General features: G+C 42.4%; 1 protein-coding gene across 2 annotated transcripts in view; it reads left to right on the forward strand.

Moving 5' to 3' along the window:
* Window positions 1-17,691, forward strand: part of sema3d (sema domain, immunoglobulin domain (Ig), short basic domain, secreted, (semaphorin) 3D) — a 40,287-nt gene extending 22,596 nt beyond the window's left edge. The window contains exons 9-18 of one of the 2 annotated variants that reach the window (XM_035525706.1): window positions 1-6; window positions 216-285; window positions 707-851; window positions 1,115-1,337; window positions 1,483-1,571; window positions 1,699-1,740; window positions 2,753-2,910; window positions 4,102-4,166; window positions 4,435-4,571; window positions 16,549-17,691. The exon at window positions 1-6 is cut by the window's left edge and continues 109 nt beyond it. In XM_035525706.1, coding sequence (XP_035381599.1) covers window positions 1-6; window positions 216-285; window positions 707-851; window positions 1,115-1,337; window positions 1,483-1,571; window positions 1,699-1,740; window positions 2,753-2,910; window positions 4,102-4,166; window positions 4,435-4,571; window positions 16,549-16,950 — 1,337 coding nt within the window. In that variant the 3' untranslated portion in view covers window positions 16,951-17,691. The remainder of the gene's footprint in view (window positions 7-215; window positions 286-706; window positions 852-1,114; window positions 1,338-1,482; window positions 1,572-1,698; window positions 1,741-2,752; window positions 2,911-4,101; window positions 4,167-4,434; window positions 4,572-16,548) is intronic. The other variant, XM_035525707.1, reaches the window with a different exon arrangement.
* Window positions 17,692-18,259: the final 568 nt, after the last annotated feature.

The following is an 18,259-nucleotide window of genomic DNA, read 5'->3' on the forward strand; positions in this document are numbered from 1 at the left end:
AGCTCCGTAAGTTGGGGAATTTTATAAACAGCTGGTCATAAACCCCCCTTCCACGTACACAAAGAGGGCGTGCTTATTTTTGTGTTTTTTAGCCCTGATGTTTCTGTCAGCATTTTGGATTTGTAAAACAGATGGTTTATATTATTTATTTCTGGTGTGTATCCGTGTGTGTGTGTGTGTGTGTGTGTGTGTGTGTGTGTGTGTGTACTATAAAGAGGACATCTTTCTGGTCCCCAGTAGAGATGAGAAGAGCCCCAAGGTGTATGGCGTCTTCACCACTACCAGGTACTTCATGTTCTGCTTCTTTAAAGGTGTCAATGGTATGGTATGTTTAACTTCACCCATGATGCCTTGGTCTGAAGAACCATCCAGAACCCTGGCTTCTCGTCCCCTGCCCTAAGAGTCCGACACAGTCACATGCTTGGCTTGATATTATTTGCTAAAGAGACTGTCCAAACAGCCCATGCACTGGTCTGCTTCCACCAACCCACTTCTGATCAGAGGCAGTGTTTTGACATTCCTCTGCTTTCAAAATATTGTCACAATGGAAGATAAGACCGAAGGACACAGTTTCTAGCAAATGTGAATGATATTTATACACCTTAGGAAAGAATAACTTAGCGTAAGGTCACAGTTCGCAGTGCAGTTTGCATTTGATCTATGAATGATTGTTACATGTACTGTGTTATTGTGTGTGTGCCATCAGCTCTATCTTTAAGGGATCAGCAGTCTGTATGTATAACATGGAGGATATCCGTGCTGTGTTTAATGGGCCGTACGCCCACAAGGAGGGACCAGACCATCGCTGGGTGGAATATGAGGGAAGGATCCCCTACCCAAGACCAGGCACGGTCAGAAGCATCTCCCTCCTCCCTCTTCAACAATGTTTCTCACACCTTTTGACTTGCATATACAGATCCCTTCTCATCTGTACAGCAGTTTTAGAATTCACCACTAGAGGGAGATATAACCCAATGAGAAGGCTGTCACCGAGAGGCACAGAACAGGCACACAGAATTACAATTTTGTCATCTTTGACTGGGCACTACTGGTAGTTCTCATGCATATTCACATTCCACTATCAAATCTGCATATATTTGTATTTCCCTGGCAGTGTCCCAGCCGCACCTATGACCCACGCCTAAAGACCACTAAGGACTTCCCTGATGATGTCATCAGCTTTATCCGCACACACCCGCTCATGTACCACTCCGTGTACCCAGTCACTGGTCGGCCCATTTTCACCCGGGTCAACACAGAGTACCGTCTGACCCAGATCGCAGTGGACCGGGTCCCAGCCGAGGATGGTCACTATGCTGTCATGTTCCTGGGCACAGGTAATGTCCATTTAATACAGCATAACATTTGCGATTCTGAAGTCTGTAAATGTGTATTTTAAATTCAACCAGCAGGTGGCAGTGTGTTGTAAGTTTATAAGAAATGGACACTAAACTACCGTGCTTGTTTGTGTATGTTTAATAGATGCAGGCTCGGTGTTGAAGGTGGTTAGCATCACTCAGGAAAACTGGGCCACCGAAGAGGTGGTGCTGGAGGAATTACAGGTGTTCAAGGTAAACAAATTAACAAGGAAGAATGAACAAACAAACAAACAGCAAACAAATGAACAACAACAACAACAACAACAAAACATGATCAACAAATAAAAAATTAAATACAACTTTTTTTTTCTCATTTCAGCATCCCTCACCCATCCTTAGTATGGAAATCTCATCAAAACAGGTATGAGCAATACAGGCTATAACCCAGTATGTTCTAACCAGCATGGCGGTGGTTTTTATCTGTAACATTTATGCTGATCTGTAACATTCATGCCTCTCTCTCTCTCTCTCTCTCTCTCTCTCTCTCTCTCTCTCTCTCTCTCTCTCTCTCTCTCTCTCTGTCACACACACACACACACACACACACACACACACACCTTCCCCCTGCTCCTGTTTCTCTCATCATCTGATGATGTTTGTTGCTGGGTCAGATGGAGGACAAACCAAAACCAAAACGCTCTCCACGCCATCTGTCTGCCAATCGATCTCTCTCTCTCTCTTTCTTTCTTTCTCTCTCTCTCTCTCTCTCTCTCTCTCTCTCTTTCTTTCTCTCTCTCTTTCTCTCTCTCTCTCTCTCTTTCTTTCTCTCTCTCTCTCTCTCTCTCTCTCTGACTCTGTCTTCCTGTCTCTATGGCTCTTTTTCTCTCCCCATCTCTCTCTATCCCTCTGTTTCTCTTTCTCTCAGTTTTCAGTTCATTTTAATTCAAGGTGCATTATTGGCATGACAAATAATAGTGCATTTGCATTGCCAAAGCTGGGGTCACAGAGTATGAAGCTCTCTCTCTCTCTCTCTCGCTCTCTCTCTCTCTCTCTCTCTCTCTCTCTCTCGCTCTCTCCCCAGTAATCTACTTTCTACCTGCCTTCCTTCCTTCTTCACTGTTTAAAGCACCTCCACCCTGCACACCTGCCTTAAGTCTCTATATATTCCCTGTGTGCATTAGCAGGGTAGGAACTGAAGCAGAGGGGTAAAAGGAAAAAAGAAAGACAAAAAACATTTCCTTCAGCCGAAAGCATATCTGGACTAATTACAGAGCAGGTGACACAGAGCAAATAAATCACGCGCACTGAAGACTCTTTCAGGGGAAATGAAATAAAGCACCTCCTACAGTGCCTGCGAGCACCTTTTCCCGGCTTTGCGCCTGGACCCCCTCCCCCCCATCTGACTGGCTGCGCTGCTCCATGTTTCTCTCCAGCAGCAGCTGTTTGTCGGAGGTGGGGATGCCCTGGTGCTGGTGGCCCTGCACAGGTGCCACATTTACGGACAGGGCTGTGCCGAGTGCTGCCTCGCCCGCGACCCCTACTGTGCCTGGGATGGCTCGCGCTGTGCCCGGTACATACCGGCTTCCAAGAGGTAAATGCCCTGTGCCCCGTGCCCTCGTAAACCGCGTCCCGGGCCCGCCTGTATGATTGGACACAATACGTCTTGCTCACTGTGCATGGGAGTGTTGTGTGGGAGGACAATGTTAAATGGAAAAATAGTGAGTAGAGTGAGAGAATAACTCGATTTAGATAAATGTCTATGATTGGTATGACAAGGTAGTATGTGAGTGCACGCTGGTACAGTGGTTCAGGAGAGTGGTATGAGAGTGAGGAAAGTAAGCGTGAGGTGAGAGAGGATTCTGGAAGGAAAAGTTAGTAAGAGAGAGTGCATCTGCCCTCCCTCTGACCTACTTCTTTAGGGTGAGCATTTTTCCTGGAGTTCAGCACAGAAAAAAAGATAAATATTTGATTTTGCTCTGCGGCCTCGATGCCACAGGGTGTTGTGGGAGTGGAGCGGACAGGCAGATTGATTAGAGGAGCTTTGTTGTCGAGGTGATGCATGTGAGCTGCCAGAGAAGCCTTCCTGACCCTCCGTCTCTCATGACCTGGCTCTCGGGTTTGCTGCTCACACAAGCAGGACAGGTCACTCCTAGCAGATGCAGAACCAGAGAGAGAGAGAGAGAGAGAGGAGAGAGAGAGAGAGAGAGGAGAGAGAGAGAGAGAGAGGAGAGAGAGAGAGAGAGAGAGAGAGAGAGAGGAGAGAGAGAGAGAGAGAGAGAGGAGAGGGAGAGAGAGGGAGAGAGAGAGAGAGAGAGAGAGAGAGAGAGACTTTTTTTACACCTGCTGAAAAATCCAAACACATTTTATAAAAACATTTAGTCTCTTTAATTTAATATATATGAAACACCCTACTTTGATACAAAAATTATTTTATTGAACAAATCTTTAAAGGATGAGAAGTAAATGTTTAATTTTAATGCATGAAATACTATGGAGAATACTCAGTAGCATAAGATAGGAATATGGTAGGAACTGGGAATGTGACTTGTTCTAGTAATAGATATGGTCTAACACTGGCTTCTTTTCCTGTGCTGTAACAAAACCATGTGACAAAAATCGAATTTTGCAATTTTTAAGCAAAGAATGTGAGAATATGTCTTAGAATAAGCACTATCAAGTCAAAACAAATTCATTCCTCAATGGTATAATCTTGTGTGAATGTTTGTATGTATCATTTCTGTTCTGAAATAATTCAATCATTCATGTGTGTTTGTGTAAATAGGAGGGCAAGGAGACAAGACATCAAACACGGAGACCCGTTCAGCCATTGCTGGGACACAGATGATGGTGAATAACTGTGTGTGTGTGTGTGTGTGTGATGTACAATATACAAGCTAGCCTAAAAGCTCTGTACTGTACTTGGAGAAAATGCAGAATTGTCCGGGTGGGGGGTGGGGGGAGGGGGGGGGGGGTTTGCTTAATGGAATTCATAACCAAATCTGAGAACCACTCTCTTCTCCTTCATTCACATTCTCAACAAAATATAGAGGATGGGACACACACACACTAACTGCATTCTCTTTCTCTCTTTCTGTGTGCATGTGTGTGCTTGCAGTGCTGGGTAACAGCATAGAGGAGAAGGTGCTATATGGAGTGGAGAGTAACTCCACTTTCCTGGAGTGTGTTCCCAAATCTCAGCAGGCCCAGATCCGCTGGTTTTTACAGAGACCAGGAGCAGAGCACCGCCAAGAGGTAGGAATATGCATATTATAGTTAACATTTTTTACTCATAATAATTTGGTTTTAAACATATTTTCACTGATATAAATATATATATCATCAACATAATATTCTCCATTTTATATACTCTTGGACAACAAGAGGAAAGATCACAAGAACATTTGACCCTTTTTACAATTTACTGGACAATTTCAAGGTAGATCAGACAGCTTGAGTTGAATAATGTCTTAAATAATGTATTTTTATAATACAATTAATAAAACTGCCGCCCAAACTCCTTGAACGTCATTCAGTGGAAAAATTGTGGGGTGTGGGTTCAGATCCCAGGGAACACACTTGTTGCTCAGGACAAGAACATCTCCCACGTATTGTAAATGACAATGTAATACACAGATGCCTTGGCTGACAGACAGAAATACACCTTGTAAGTACTTTTTCACTGTTTTTTTAAAGAAAAAAACATTATTTAATGCTAGACATTTATGCAGTTAGAATTCACTAAGTGTCTAAGCAACCAACATTCTAATTCCAGCATTCACCATGTCTTTAAAAAGCCAATACACATCACAATCCTGACCAGACCCCTGTTCCTCTGATCATGAAAGAATTTAAAATGGACATGAAAACATTAAAAGTAATTATACCATGTAAAATGACCAAATGTAATCCCTAGAAGACTTGGTGAAAAAGTCACTTCCATTTCTTTAACCTGTCCCATATCACTTGGAAAGTCCCATCTCCTTGTTTCCAAACCATATTCTGATCACATGAACACACCCCCAAAAACTCCCCTATGGCCAGGCCAGCTCCCATGGCAACAGTGACTCCCTGCATTTCCAGCCCCCCACTAGCAGCCCCGTACTTTTATTCCAATTCACCCTGCAGTTGAAACATTCCCAAAAATTACCATGTCAGATAAAATCCCAGCATCCCGTCCCCAGTTGCTCCAAAACCACACACCAATAAATTGAGTTGTGGAATGTCTACAGCCATTGGGACTTCTGTAAGTTCTTTTCTCGGACGGAAGGGCTAGATTGCCAGTGTGTACAGCATACCCAAAAAAGCACAGCCCTGCCTTGCACAAATGCCCCACAAACCTCCACTGACCTTCAGAATACCCTGAGTGTCACCGTAGAGCATCTTGACCACTAAAGCAAAATTGAAGGAGAAACCAACAGCCTCAGAAGTATTCACTAAATTCTGATGTTCTGTGTGATCAAAAAAGATTTCTTGGACCAATGAAATGAGACAAAAATGAAGCCTTAATCCAGACACATCAAAAATATCTATGATATTAGGCATAAATCTGCCAGAGACACTGGCCTGATCCATATATATGATATTCATTTACATTTACATTTTTTGCATTTAGCAGACGCTCCTATCCAGAGCGACTTACAAAAGTGTTTTGTCATTAACTCATAGAATGTATCCTAGCAAGTACAGTAGGTTAGATTTCAAGATAACATTGAAGTACTGTTGAAATACAATGCTAATACCTACAAGTATACAGACAACAATAAGCACAACAAACAATATCAAACTATACGTGCTATACAATCTATACGAGTTTTGGTTGCTCAACAGGTGTGGTATCAATGGTCATTTTAAAAATTCTACAAATAGTTAAGTCTTCAGTCTGCGTTTGAAGACTGCAAGGGACTCTACTGTCTGGACAGCCAGTGGAAGTTTGTTCCACCATTTGGGAGCCAGGTCAGAGAATAGTCTTGATGTTAATCTTCCATGAGACTTGAAGCATAGTGTTTCAAGCCAAGCCATACTCGAAGTATGGCTCGGGCTCTGACAATTGTCATCAGGTGTGGAGGGGCTGGACTATTTTTGGCTTTGTAGGCAAGCAACAAGTTTTAAATCTGATGCGGGCAGCTACTGGAAACCAATGAAGGGAATGCATGTGTGAACGTCAGAAGATTGAAGACCAGTCGTAATGCTGTATTCTGGATCAGTTGTAGAGGTCTGTTGGCCCATAGAGGAAAACCAGCAGATAGTGAGTTGCAGTAGTCTACCTCAATCTGCTAAATCACCTTGTTAGAAACTTGGCAATGTGTATTTGCGTGCATGTACACATGTAGAAACTTCAGATCAAATTTTTTTTCAGCACGAGAACAGAAGATGAGGGTAGCAGTTTAATACAGGCAATCAGTCCAACACCACCAGTGTGTGAACAAACTTCCGAAGAGAGAGAGAGAGAGAGATAGAGAGAGAGGAGGAGGAGGAGGAGGAGGAGGAGGAGACGGAGGAGGAGGAGGAGACAAGGGAGAGGGTAGATAAGACTCGGCTCAGAGAATGCTATCACCTCCTGACCTTGGTGCTTGCTTTTACAGAGGCACAAGGTGCATGAAACAGCCAGAGAGATAATCAGAAAAATGATAAGAGTACAAATATAATATGGAACAGATGCAGAAACATCCACAATATCACACAAACATAAGAATGGCATATGAATTCCTTCATCCTCTTTCAGCTGGTTATCCAGTACTTTATAGAGGACTTTATAGTCAACAGGCTCGCAGGCCTCCAGTTCTTAACCTCACTGAGGTCACATTTTCTTGGGCTGCAGGGTGAGGTCTACCCTCCTGCAGCTCAAAGGTAACAGTCCAGCACTGTCACTGAGCACAGCAAGCAGCTCTCTTCCAACTCCATCCCAAAAAGACTTGGAAAAATCGACTGGTAGGGCACCAGTGCCCAGGGGCTTTCCATTTACTTTGCCATGTAATGCCAACTGCAGTTTTACATGGATAGCATTCTCACCAACTCCTCATTCACGTCAGGCGACACCTGAGGCAGCCTCTCATAGGTCTGCAGTGACATGGACAGGTCCTCTGTGTGCTCACAAAAGAAATGCCACAGGCCTGAACGACCGTCTCATAATCGCAAAATTGGTAGAACATTATTGGAGAAAAGTACTGCCACTCCTGCACTGGTAGAGTTCCTGTGGCTCAAAAACACTCCCTCTGCCAGTCTACTGCATTCACCCCCTAAACATGTGTTTTCTGTAGCCCTCCTGGTACAGCAGATAGAGCATGGTGCTAGTAACAGCAAGGTCATATGTTCAGGTCCCAGGGAGTGCATGTACTGTCATCCTGATAAATATGTGAGTAGCTCTGGATAAGGGTGTCTGCCAAATGCTGTGATGTAAGTGGTCTTGGCTGTAAACTCTACTTGTGTTTCTCAAAAAAGATATGAATATGATAAAGAAGTATCACCCCCTTCACTTGTCTGTGATTCCAAAACAGTTTCATTTGATTCTGTTGCCCTGTCTTGCCTATCTTAATGCCATGCTGGCACATGAGCTTCTCAAAATCATCCATGCCACCCAGTACCACCCACCCACACAGGAAAAACATGACAAAACCATGATGACTGGCAGTGGTGCTGTGACAAATGCTTCCTATGTCAACGACAGTGGAATGTGTCTGTTGTCAGGAATGAGAGCATGACATTACATGATGGCAGGAGGTAAAATAAAAACATAACCCTTCAGTGCTAGAGAGTCTTCACAGCATTTTTCCTCTTGGAAATAAAAAAAATCTTCAACTAACAGCAATGCACCTCATGTTGCTAATCACCTATGGAACTAACTAGCAACAATACCTAAAACGAAATACACCAGTGAATAAGATCTACCAATTTAATATTTTTTAAGACAATCAAAATCTGGAGTGATTTGTCCATCCTGAACAATGAAGAAGAATATGGACCAAATTACAATAGGAATACATTCACTGCAATGAAAAATAGGTCTTTGTCTTTAAATTGTCTTATTTTTTTCCAAGATGTTTCAAAGAAATTAACAATGACAAATCAATTAGAGTACATAGAAGGAAAAATGCATCTGATTATAAGTTAGCTGCATCTATAAAAGCCAAAGAAATCCAAGTCACATCTAATAGGTATCAGCTGTGAATTTGGATTAACTTTCTTTTTAAATGCCATTCAGTGCCATGTTCCTTTGTCCAAGTGACAGAGACTCATAACATATTTTAACCAAGGCTTTCTGGAAAGCCTGATATTTATTGGAAGACCTCACTGTGTTGTCCTATATATCATACATGGTTACAAGCATATAACCCTATAAATATCTGGCGACTGCTCTGGCTCAGAGCTCTGCTCCTCTCTCTGGCTCTGCTCCTCTCCCTAGCTATGTCAGGCAACCTGCAGCATGGTGTTAGCTCTGCCCTTGGAGAACGTCTAGAGCTAGCAATCAGGGCCACGGCAAGCCCAGCAGGAGGGCACAGTAATGGAAATCCAGATAGGATGGCCACCTTTCTGAGGAGCTCCATGAGACACAGGACAAGGAGAACACACATAAATCATGTCCTAAAATGCTTCAAGTCATAAACACACAAATACATTTTCACAATCACAGTGAGCTCAAACTAAGCCCCCCACAGTTAGTCTATTAAGAGCATATGCTGTGTGTTGGGTCATATTTTTTTATTTTAGAATACATGGTTTTGGTGCTGCAGGGTTTATTTGATGGACATATTTTAAGAAAGGAATTATGGTAACATCCAAAACCCTGGTGGTTAAATACAGTGAATTGCATAGTGAAAGATGCTACATAATAACATAGGCTGAAACAGAGGGAAGAAATGCTGGAATCGATTACAAGAGAAAGCAGAGTTAGAGGGTCAGTGTAATAAACAGTATGTGAAACATGACCAAGTCAGAAGCAGTAGTGAACCATGACTCTTAAATCTTGTCCTGGCCTTCTGACACCCCCCCCCCCCCCATCTCCTAAAGTACTGCAACAGTTATGGACATTAGTCCAGTCTCAGCATGGAGAGGGTGAGAGTTATCACCAAAACAAAAAGCAGCTAATGTCTCAAGCAAATTGCAAATCCTCCTTATAAGAACCACAAGATGTGTGTGCACAATGAGCCAGATTGCAAAACACATGACAGCCACCCCCTCCTACCTTAGAAAACCAACGACATATCATAATCCTTCAGATCATGTCAGCACACAAGCAGTTGTTAGCGACAGACACATTATACAGAACAATAGACAGTGAATGGAACCTACCACCACAGACAAGCAATATTATTAAGAAATTAGCTGTTTTTAGATTGGCAGAGTGGCTTATTGATAATGTATCTATGGATAATGTATCCATAATATATTTGCAATGATGTCCTCCTCAATAGCAGTAATGTTACTCACTTCCATCACGTACCAAAAGTTGACCGGCTATTTTATTTTATTTTTTTGCTAGCTTGTGATTCATGTCACCAACAGCAAGCAGAAGATAGTTAGAGATAACAAAGCCCCCAAAAATTGAGAAAAGCAATCTTTGGTCATGTACAATTGAGACCAGGTTGACAGCAAACAGGAAGGGGCTCAAGCCAAACAATCCTGAACCTTGGTCTGGGGGACCACGTGTCACCTAATGGGGCTTGTGAAAAATGAATGAAGGATGAACTAATCAAGGCTTAGTGGTTTAGCATCACCATGATGAAGTGGACAGGATATTCTTTGACAGTAGGCGATGACACTGAACTGTGTAAAACCATGTGAAATTGAACCATATACAAAACTAGACAGCAAATGTTTGGCTGATTTCACATACTCCAGATTGTGGAGGTCTGTGAGTATAACAAATGGGTGGATTATACCCTCCAGCCAGTTCATCCATTCCTCCAACTTTATTGGCATCGGTTCATGGTTCCCCACATCGTAATTATGTTCTCTGGGGCTCAATTTCCTGGAAAAAAAGCACAGGGTGCATCTTGACGGAATTCCCTACTTTTGGGGGCAACAATGTTCCTACTCCCGTCTCATCAACCTCTAAAACAAGGGGCCTAGAAAGATAGAAGGATAGGAATGGACTAGGATAGGAGTGGAAATGAAAAGTTTTTCAATGCCTCAAATGCCTGCTCTGTTGCTTTTCCATTTCCATTTTAGAATTTTTGATGTTCCTTTAAGAAGGATGTGAAAGCTTTTGGCACTTTGCTAAAATCCCTGATAAATCATCTGTAAAAATTTACAAAGACTAAAAATCTTTGTAGTTTCTATAGGTTTGCATTCAGATAAAGAAAGGGAATAAACACAGTTATGGGGAGCTGTGTGCCAGGTCATCGATGGCATAATCCTAATTACGATGAGGTGGAAGTTGGGTGGCGTTTTCTTTACTGAACATGTTTAACCGATCATGGATAGCCTAGAACAACAGGGTTATTGGGATTGTCCAGGACAAAAAAACCCCAAAACAAAACAATGGCTTCTGCATGAAAAATCCTACTTGAAGGGCAGTAGGGTTTGTGAAAATGAATAATGAAACTATTACCTAGGTGGTTGTCATTAATAGACTTAAGCACAGTAGGTAATAACAAAGGGGCAAGCGGTGGATTCACAGTTTGCAATGAAATTCCCTGCAGCACCAGAATCTATCAGTGCTGAAATGAGAAGGGAGTGCGAGGTTAACTTGGTCACACAAGAGTTTCTATTTTGAGTTTGAGGGAAAACTGCTGAGGTCACCAGAATGGAGGTAACCTTCCTAGCTAATGAGAGGCATTCCCCTTTAAAGTGACCCAACCTTCCACGGTAGAGGTTTAGATTCTCCCATAAGTGGTGTTGTTGCTCATCCAATAGCAACCTGATATGTTCCACATCCAATGGATCCTGGTTGATGGCCACTTGAGTAGAGATCCTAGGTTGAAGTATATTGGGACTATGATTAAATTATCTATATAGGTGGAAAGCTGGAAACACTGACAAATCCAAGGAATCATTTTTGTAGGCTAATTCAGACTTTAGCGTATCATTAAATCTATCCCTGTACATTGTTTTAGGCATGTTACTGCTCAACCCACTTTCAGGAGCCAAAAGACTCAATATAGGGTTGGTAGTAAGTAGTTGGCTGACTGCATGTAGCACTTGGCCACTGTGATACTTTACCATCAAGCAGAGAGATGACAAAAGCTATTTTAGAGCTGTCGGTGGGGAAAGTCATGGGAGAATGTTAAATGTACAGAGACCACTGGAGCTTACAGCTCCCAGGTGCAACATCTTGCTGTTCAGGGAGAACTATGCATGGAGAACATGACCCAGTGGTATGGTAGATAGAGTAGTTAAGCAATGGAGATTGAGGTGGTGGGCGTATCTGAGCTAATACCGCTTTGACAGCCTCAGTAAGACATTGAAGCTGTATCTCATGACATCATAAGCACATTTCTTGCGCAGATGCAGCCAAGAGAAGCTGTTGCAAACCTGCTGGATCTGATGATGGTGAAGTCTTCTATGAGACAGGAGGATCCACTTTGCAGGTTTTAATAAAAACAGTGCAGAGGTACAGAAAACAATGGTCAAAATCAAACTCAGCTACACAGGCAAAAGGTTCAAAACCAGGATGATGGAGAGAGCAACAGTAGAAAAATACTGCAGGAAGGAATCCACAATCAGAGGCAAGCAGGGACAAAAGCCAAGCAATCACAAGACACAGGAAAATGTCCTGCATAGTACAGGAAAGGGAAGACTTCACAAAAGTAGGGCTTCCAGACACTGAGTATATATGGGCAGAGGTAATGGGTGTTAATAGTCTGCAGGTGAGTCTAATGGGTAGTCCTGGAGATTGTTAAAGTTCAAGGATGGGCACCTCTGGCGGTGAGAACTCGTAATGCATCCAGCCACTAATTAAGGCGTAATGATCGTTGAATATAATAGCAAATACCTCAAAATGCTAATGTTAATATCATAAATGATGATACCTGTTATTAGTACCAAATGTATGGAACAGATGTGTATTTTCATTATAGAAATATATTCACAACAACAAGTTATTTCAAACTAGAGAAATTTAGATTTTAATTGGGGCAGGGGAGATCTAACTACTGTTATACTGTATTAACTAGTGAATGCTACATTAAAATGATATCTATGATAGAAATGATAATGTTAGATGAACATCCATTGACTGAAATTATGCATTTTGTTGCATTTACCTAGACAGGGAATATTTACTGTAAAATATTGTAATTAGTCATGCAACATACCTTTATAATTGCTGAGGTTTTTTTAATCTCATTTTATGTTTTCTTTCTTTTCTCGGCTCCAGAACAATAGCTTTTTTGCTTATTTTTTTCATCGAAGCAGAAGAGAGGACTGTAAGATAATGTTAATCTGAGCTTTTAGTGGGCAGTTACTGCCCATTCTATTGTGCATGCTCATGACTGTGCCACCATCTCTGACAGAGGCAGCAGGAATTGATTGAGCCAGTAGTATTAGCTAGCCAACCTTTTTATATAATATTGTGTTGTATATGATTACCAGTGACATCATATACTAATATTGCAAAAAAAAAAGTAAAATAAATTCAAGCGCTCCTGGGGGTCCCTTGGTGGCCACAGGGGGCCCCTAAGCGGGCACTGGCCATGACAGAATGTTTATAAAAGAAGTCTGAAAGTCGCCACTTTGATATGCGGATTTTCAGAGCAGCATGAGTTGCCAAAAAGCCAAGTGGTTTCCAGATTACATGTGCACTGGTTGCAAAAACATCTGCACAAAGCCTAATGCCACAAATCCAATACATCAGAAGTCATGAAGGAACAGTATCAGAACCTCAGTGGTCTTAAATACTGCGCTGCATTTGCCAAGCGCAGGCCTGCTATTCGGGAAGCCACTCATACCTGGGGCCAATTCTTGGGTGGAAGGAGAGGAGAAAACCTAAGGAATGGAAACTATGGTATGTTGAGGCTCCTTTTCATCCAGACAGGTTTATTTTTAAAGAAAGCTATAGAATCCCTTACTATCTGATGACTGCTCTGCATGGTTGTGTAACAAGAACTTGAGACAATTTTACAGACCAGGTGCTCCATGTGTTGCAAATATCATTCCCTTTTAATGCATTTAATGCATTCATGTATTTATGTATTAGAATAAGATAATGTCCCCAATACACTGTTAAACAAATTAATGAGTGGTTTGATGAACATCCAGATGACCACCCTAGTAACTAGTTCATTGAACCTCAATGGAAAGAGGCAGTTTAACAACTTAATTTCTCAAAGAACTAGCGATACACACACACACAGCTGCTACTAGCTTTTTTTGAGTGGGTTATAGTGTTGATATTGAGGAAAGTTTGACCTTGTGTGGTATGTTTTTATGTGTGTGTGTGTGTTAAGATAAATGGGTAGGCCCATGGCTAGAACTAGGTGGAACTCCTCTGAGTGTTATATCAGCAACATTTTTGTATTGATCCATCTCCATTGTACTTAATCACTACTGAATAGCCACAACACTTTTGTATGTGTATGTGTGTGTGTTTGGGGGGGGGGGGGGACCTTTGGGGTGTAGAGAAAAGCACTGCATATTGCTTGTGGAATGTGTTTTCAGTCTTGTTGAAGTAAATAACAACCCCCTGTTTGAGCTTTGGTTTTATTTCATGTTTTCACTCTTCCTTCTCTTCATCCCTCTATCCCTCTCTCTCTCTCTCTCTCATCTGCTCTTCCCCAGGAAACAGATGCTGCATGACACAGCTGCTCATAGCACCTGCAAACCACACACACACACACACACGCACAAAACAATTCACATACTTTACACCTGCAGTTCAATCTTAAAATATGACCCAACACTTCACCTCATAAAGAATAATGCTGAGTCACTGGAAAAATGAAGGATTTGTGGGTGTTTGCGTGTGTGTGAGATGGTGTGAATGTTTATCCAAACTAAACCAATACAGATTTCTGCGAGCCATCCCAAAACCAACATGTGTCCCTCCCACAGCAGAACCTCACTGGCCCTCAGGATCCAGAGATAGTGCACTGTTATGAGAGACAGGAGTGGACTATCACATGGGATTAAAACAGTGTCCCTCCAGAGTGTGTGTTTTATGATTTGAAGCTTTGTTTGAATTCTTGAATTCTTCATTCATTGCAACCATTTCCTTCTTCATAGACGAACAGGCTATCCTCGCACAAAAGAGAGAAAGAAAGAGGGAGAATAACCAAAGGAGAGAGAGATGTTTTTCCCTGTGTGTTGTATGTTATATTCTCACTGCCATCTTTTCCCACACTTTACCACCCTAACCGATTTGCCACAAAGCTTAGTGACTGCATTTGAGCTAGTGCGACTCATCCTGCCAACAAGGGCTTGCTGTCTCACTCAGCATCTCCGAGTCAGAGTTCTCTTACATGGGAGAGAGTACCCTGACCTGGTTGTATTTTTACAGAGAGAAACTGAAGCCTTAATCCATGATCAGAGTTGATATCTGCTCAACAGCATATATGTAGAACGTTACATACAAGCAACATGCAGATTTCCCCTGAGCTATATTCATGCACATGCAAACACATGCACAGACACACAAGTGGGTGCACACACACACACACACACACACACACACACACACACACACACACACACACACACACACACACACACACACACACAAACAAAAACACACACAGAGCATGACATCACTTTGACATACAGTCCTATTTAATCTTGACATGTGTTAGCCCTTGTCCTTTGTGTTTTAGTCACAGGCATCACTAAGGTTAGGGTTAACACTAGGGTTAATCCCAACACTAACCCTAGGTTCAATGGGCAAGATTCAGATCGTAGCACTCTTATACTGCTAAAACTAGTGCTTCACTATGGTCCACATTCCAGAGTTTCTCTTTCTAACAATTTCTAACCAAACCCTTTTCAATATTAATATGTCCCCTGTAAGTAATGCATAATTCAGATATCATTACAAAATCTAATAAATAGAGAGGTTGTGTGTGGGTGTGTGTGGGGAGTGGAGGGGTCTGTGTATGTGCTTGCCTGAAAGGGGTTAGGTATGCTTTGAAGCCCCCTCATTACTTTACAGCACAGCTGTATTGTTTTAGCTGTTGAAAACAGCATGGTGTGAAAGAAGAGTTGCCAGGCTTGGAAATATAGGAGAGAGACTATGTGTGTATGTGTGTGTGTGTGTGTGTGTGTGTGTGTGTGTGTGTGTGTGTGTGTGTTTATGTGTCTGTGTATGTGTGTGTATTTGTGTGTGTGTGTGTGTGTGAGAGAGAGAGAGAGAGAGATTATGATGAGAGAGAAGTTGTATGCAGATAAAAGAATCCAGGTGTGAGAGACAAAAACAACTGAGAATGAGATAATGTGTAATAGGCAAAGCAGCAGGAATGAGGGAGGCCATTAGCATCCTTTAGACAGCCTTCTCACTAACCCTAACCTTAACCCTTTAAACTAACCCTTCTCTCTCAGCGTGTCATCACCTGTTTATCAGCCAACCTTCTCAGTCCTGACCCCTAACTGCACATAGGGCGAGCCTCCTTTATCATTGGCCACCTAAGTAGATGTGCACCTTGAATATAGATCAGCGCTGCACATCACACACACACACACCCATACACCCCCCCCCCCCACACACACACAAACATTTGGACAGCCTATGAATGTAGATCAGGCCAAGTAATTGCTTGTGACAAGCATGCTACTGAGTTTAAGATCAAGGGCAGGTCACACCCTTTGTCCTTCCCATGCTTCAACATCCTTAATATAGGGTCAGTTTCTATGATCTGTCTAATAGGACTCTAATGACCAATCAAAAGCAGTAATGAAAGGTCAGCAGGAAGCTGAGCCTAGAGGTGAAGGAGTGACCTTTGGCATATGTGTGGAGGAGGGAGAGAGCCCTGCTGTGTGCCTCTCTCCTTGGTGTGGCTGCACTCAGAACTGTCAGGATGATTTACGGGCAGGAGATCCACATGTGACATGTGAATTCTCCATTTGGGGGTAGAGGTGTCACCTAATTACTGTGGATTGCATTAAATGAGAGAGTGCATTTTCCTCCAAGCTTTAGTCTGAATAATGCAAAATTGAAAGTGTGTTAGAAAGTAATATATAAGCATTTGTCTAAGGTTTTTAAATGTCTGTCTAAGAGGACATCTTGACAATGTTGAATGTAGTAAAGTCTGTGTGAGGAATGTCAGTTATTTATCATGTTGAATGTTTTAATATATGTGCGTTCCAGATCAGGCCGGACGAGCGGATGTTGGTGACAGAGAGGGGCTTGCTGATTCGATGGTTGCAGCGCAGTGACGCTGGCTCTTACGTGTGCACTGCCCAGGAGCAGAGCTTCACCCGCACGCTCCTCCACCTCTCCCTGCAAGTTCTGGAACGCGGGCAGCTCCATGGGCACCATGCGGGCCCGCGGGGGCCCCAGGACGAGGGTGTGTTGGGCACGGCCCTGGCGGGGGAGGCTCGGCAACGGTATAAGGACTATGTGCGCATGCTGAGCGCCCCCTCTTTGGATGAGTACTGCGACACAATCTGGCACCGAGAGAAGAAACAGAGGCAGAGGGGCAAATGGAAGCACATCCAGGAGGTTCGCAAAAACAGGAACCGCAGACACCACCAGGGAGCACCTGTTTGATGGGAGGGCACTGAGGAGCCCAGTTGGTAGTGGGGAGTGGGGTGGGTGGTGATTAGCGGGGGGTTAATGTAAAGGGCTGGGACCGATTGCTCATGTCCCAAATCTAAACTTTTCCAGTATGTAAAGACGAAAAATAGATTCCCCTAGGACCACTGTTCTGGCTAACAGACTACAGAATGTAGAATAGTTGACCAGCACCTCTATACTGTAGGTATTTTTCATCAAGACACATAGGACCACACTCAAGTAACAAACATCCAAATTCTACACCACCTGTAAAAGCACTGGCCATGTTGAGCAGTTTCCCTCTGTAGACCTAAAAATCTTGGCTCTAACACTGCAGCAGAAGCAAATTGTTCATGTACTTATTCAGTGGACTTGAATTTTCACTTCTGAAACACTCCAAATGAGAGGTTACCCATTTTCTAAGCAATAATGAAAATGCATTCATGTTGAATGACTGTAAATATCCCTATTGTACAGGAGATGCATGCTGTAGTGCTGTTGACATATGGATCATTTGGGGAAAATGATGATTACCAGGCATTTAAGATATGAAAAGTATAAGATTTTTGTATATTGATATTGTGTCTTTTGTAGCTAGTTTGTTTATGGTATATAAAGTTATTTAAAATAACAACAAACTTGAAATAAACATTTTCCTTTAAAGATCAGAGTGCAGAAGTCTTTAAGATATTGCTTACAGACCAGACCAAAAAGCCTCTCAGGAAAAAAAAGAAAACAAGCCCTTTTTTATCAAGTGAAATAGAAGTTTAATAAACTTTGCAATTGAAATATCACTGAAAGTGTATTGCACTCAATATGATTCACATCATGATTTGGATAATTATGCAGATTAACAAAATATGCAGTTTACCACATTCAGACTCAGAGCATTCAAATCTCCCTTTACTGGGCATACATATATGTATATATATATATAGAAACACAGAGTCTCATCTGTCATCCTATGACTGTTAATTTAAAGTCATGCTCTATGGTTTTGAATAGTTTGAAAAATGGCCTCACTGGTAGTCGGTCTTGGCAGCTGGAAGAGAGGTCAATCAGCCTGAGATAAGATTAGAAAGAGGGTGAACTCCATGACCTTCTGTGCCACAGAGACTGATCTCAGATCACTTTAAAGCCTGGAGCTCAGAGTCTAGTGAGTGTGTGCCTCAGCATGAAAGTGGGTGTGTGGTTGTGGGTTTGTGTTCAAGGTCAGCACCCTGTCCACCCTGCCGGGACTTCCAACTCATCTCAACTGTTAGTGGTGTTTGTGGTGACCTACTGAAGGGGTCAAGTTTAACAA

The sequence above is a fragment of the Electrophorus electricus genome, chromosome 4 (assembly GCF_013358815.1).
Source record: "Electrophorus electricus isolate fEleEle1 chromosome 4, fEleEle1.pri, whole genome shotgun sequence".
Taxonomy (NCBI): Eukaryota; Metazoa; Chordata; class Actinopteri; order Gymnotiformes; family Gymnotidae; genus Electrophorus; species Electrophorus electricus.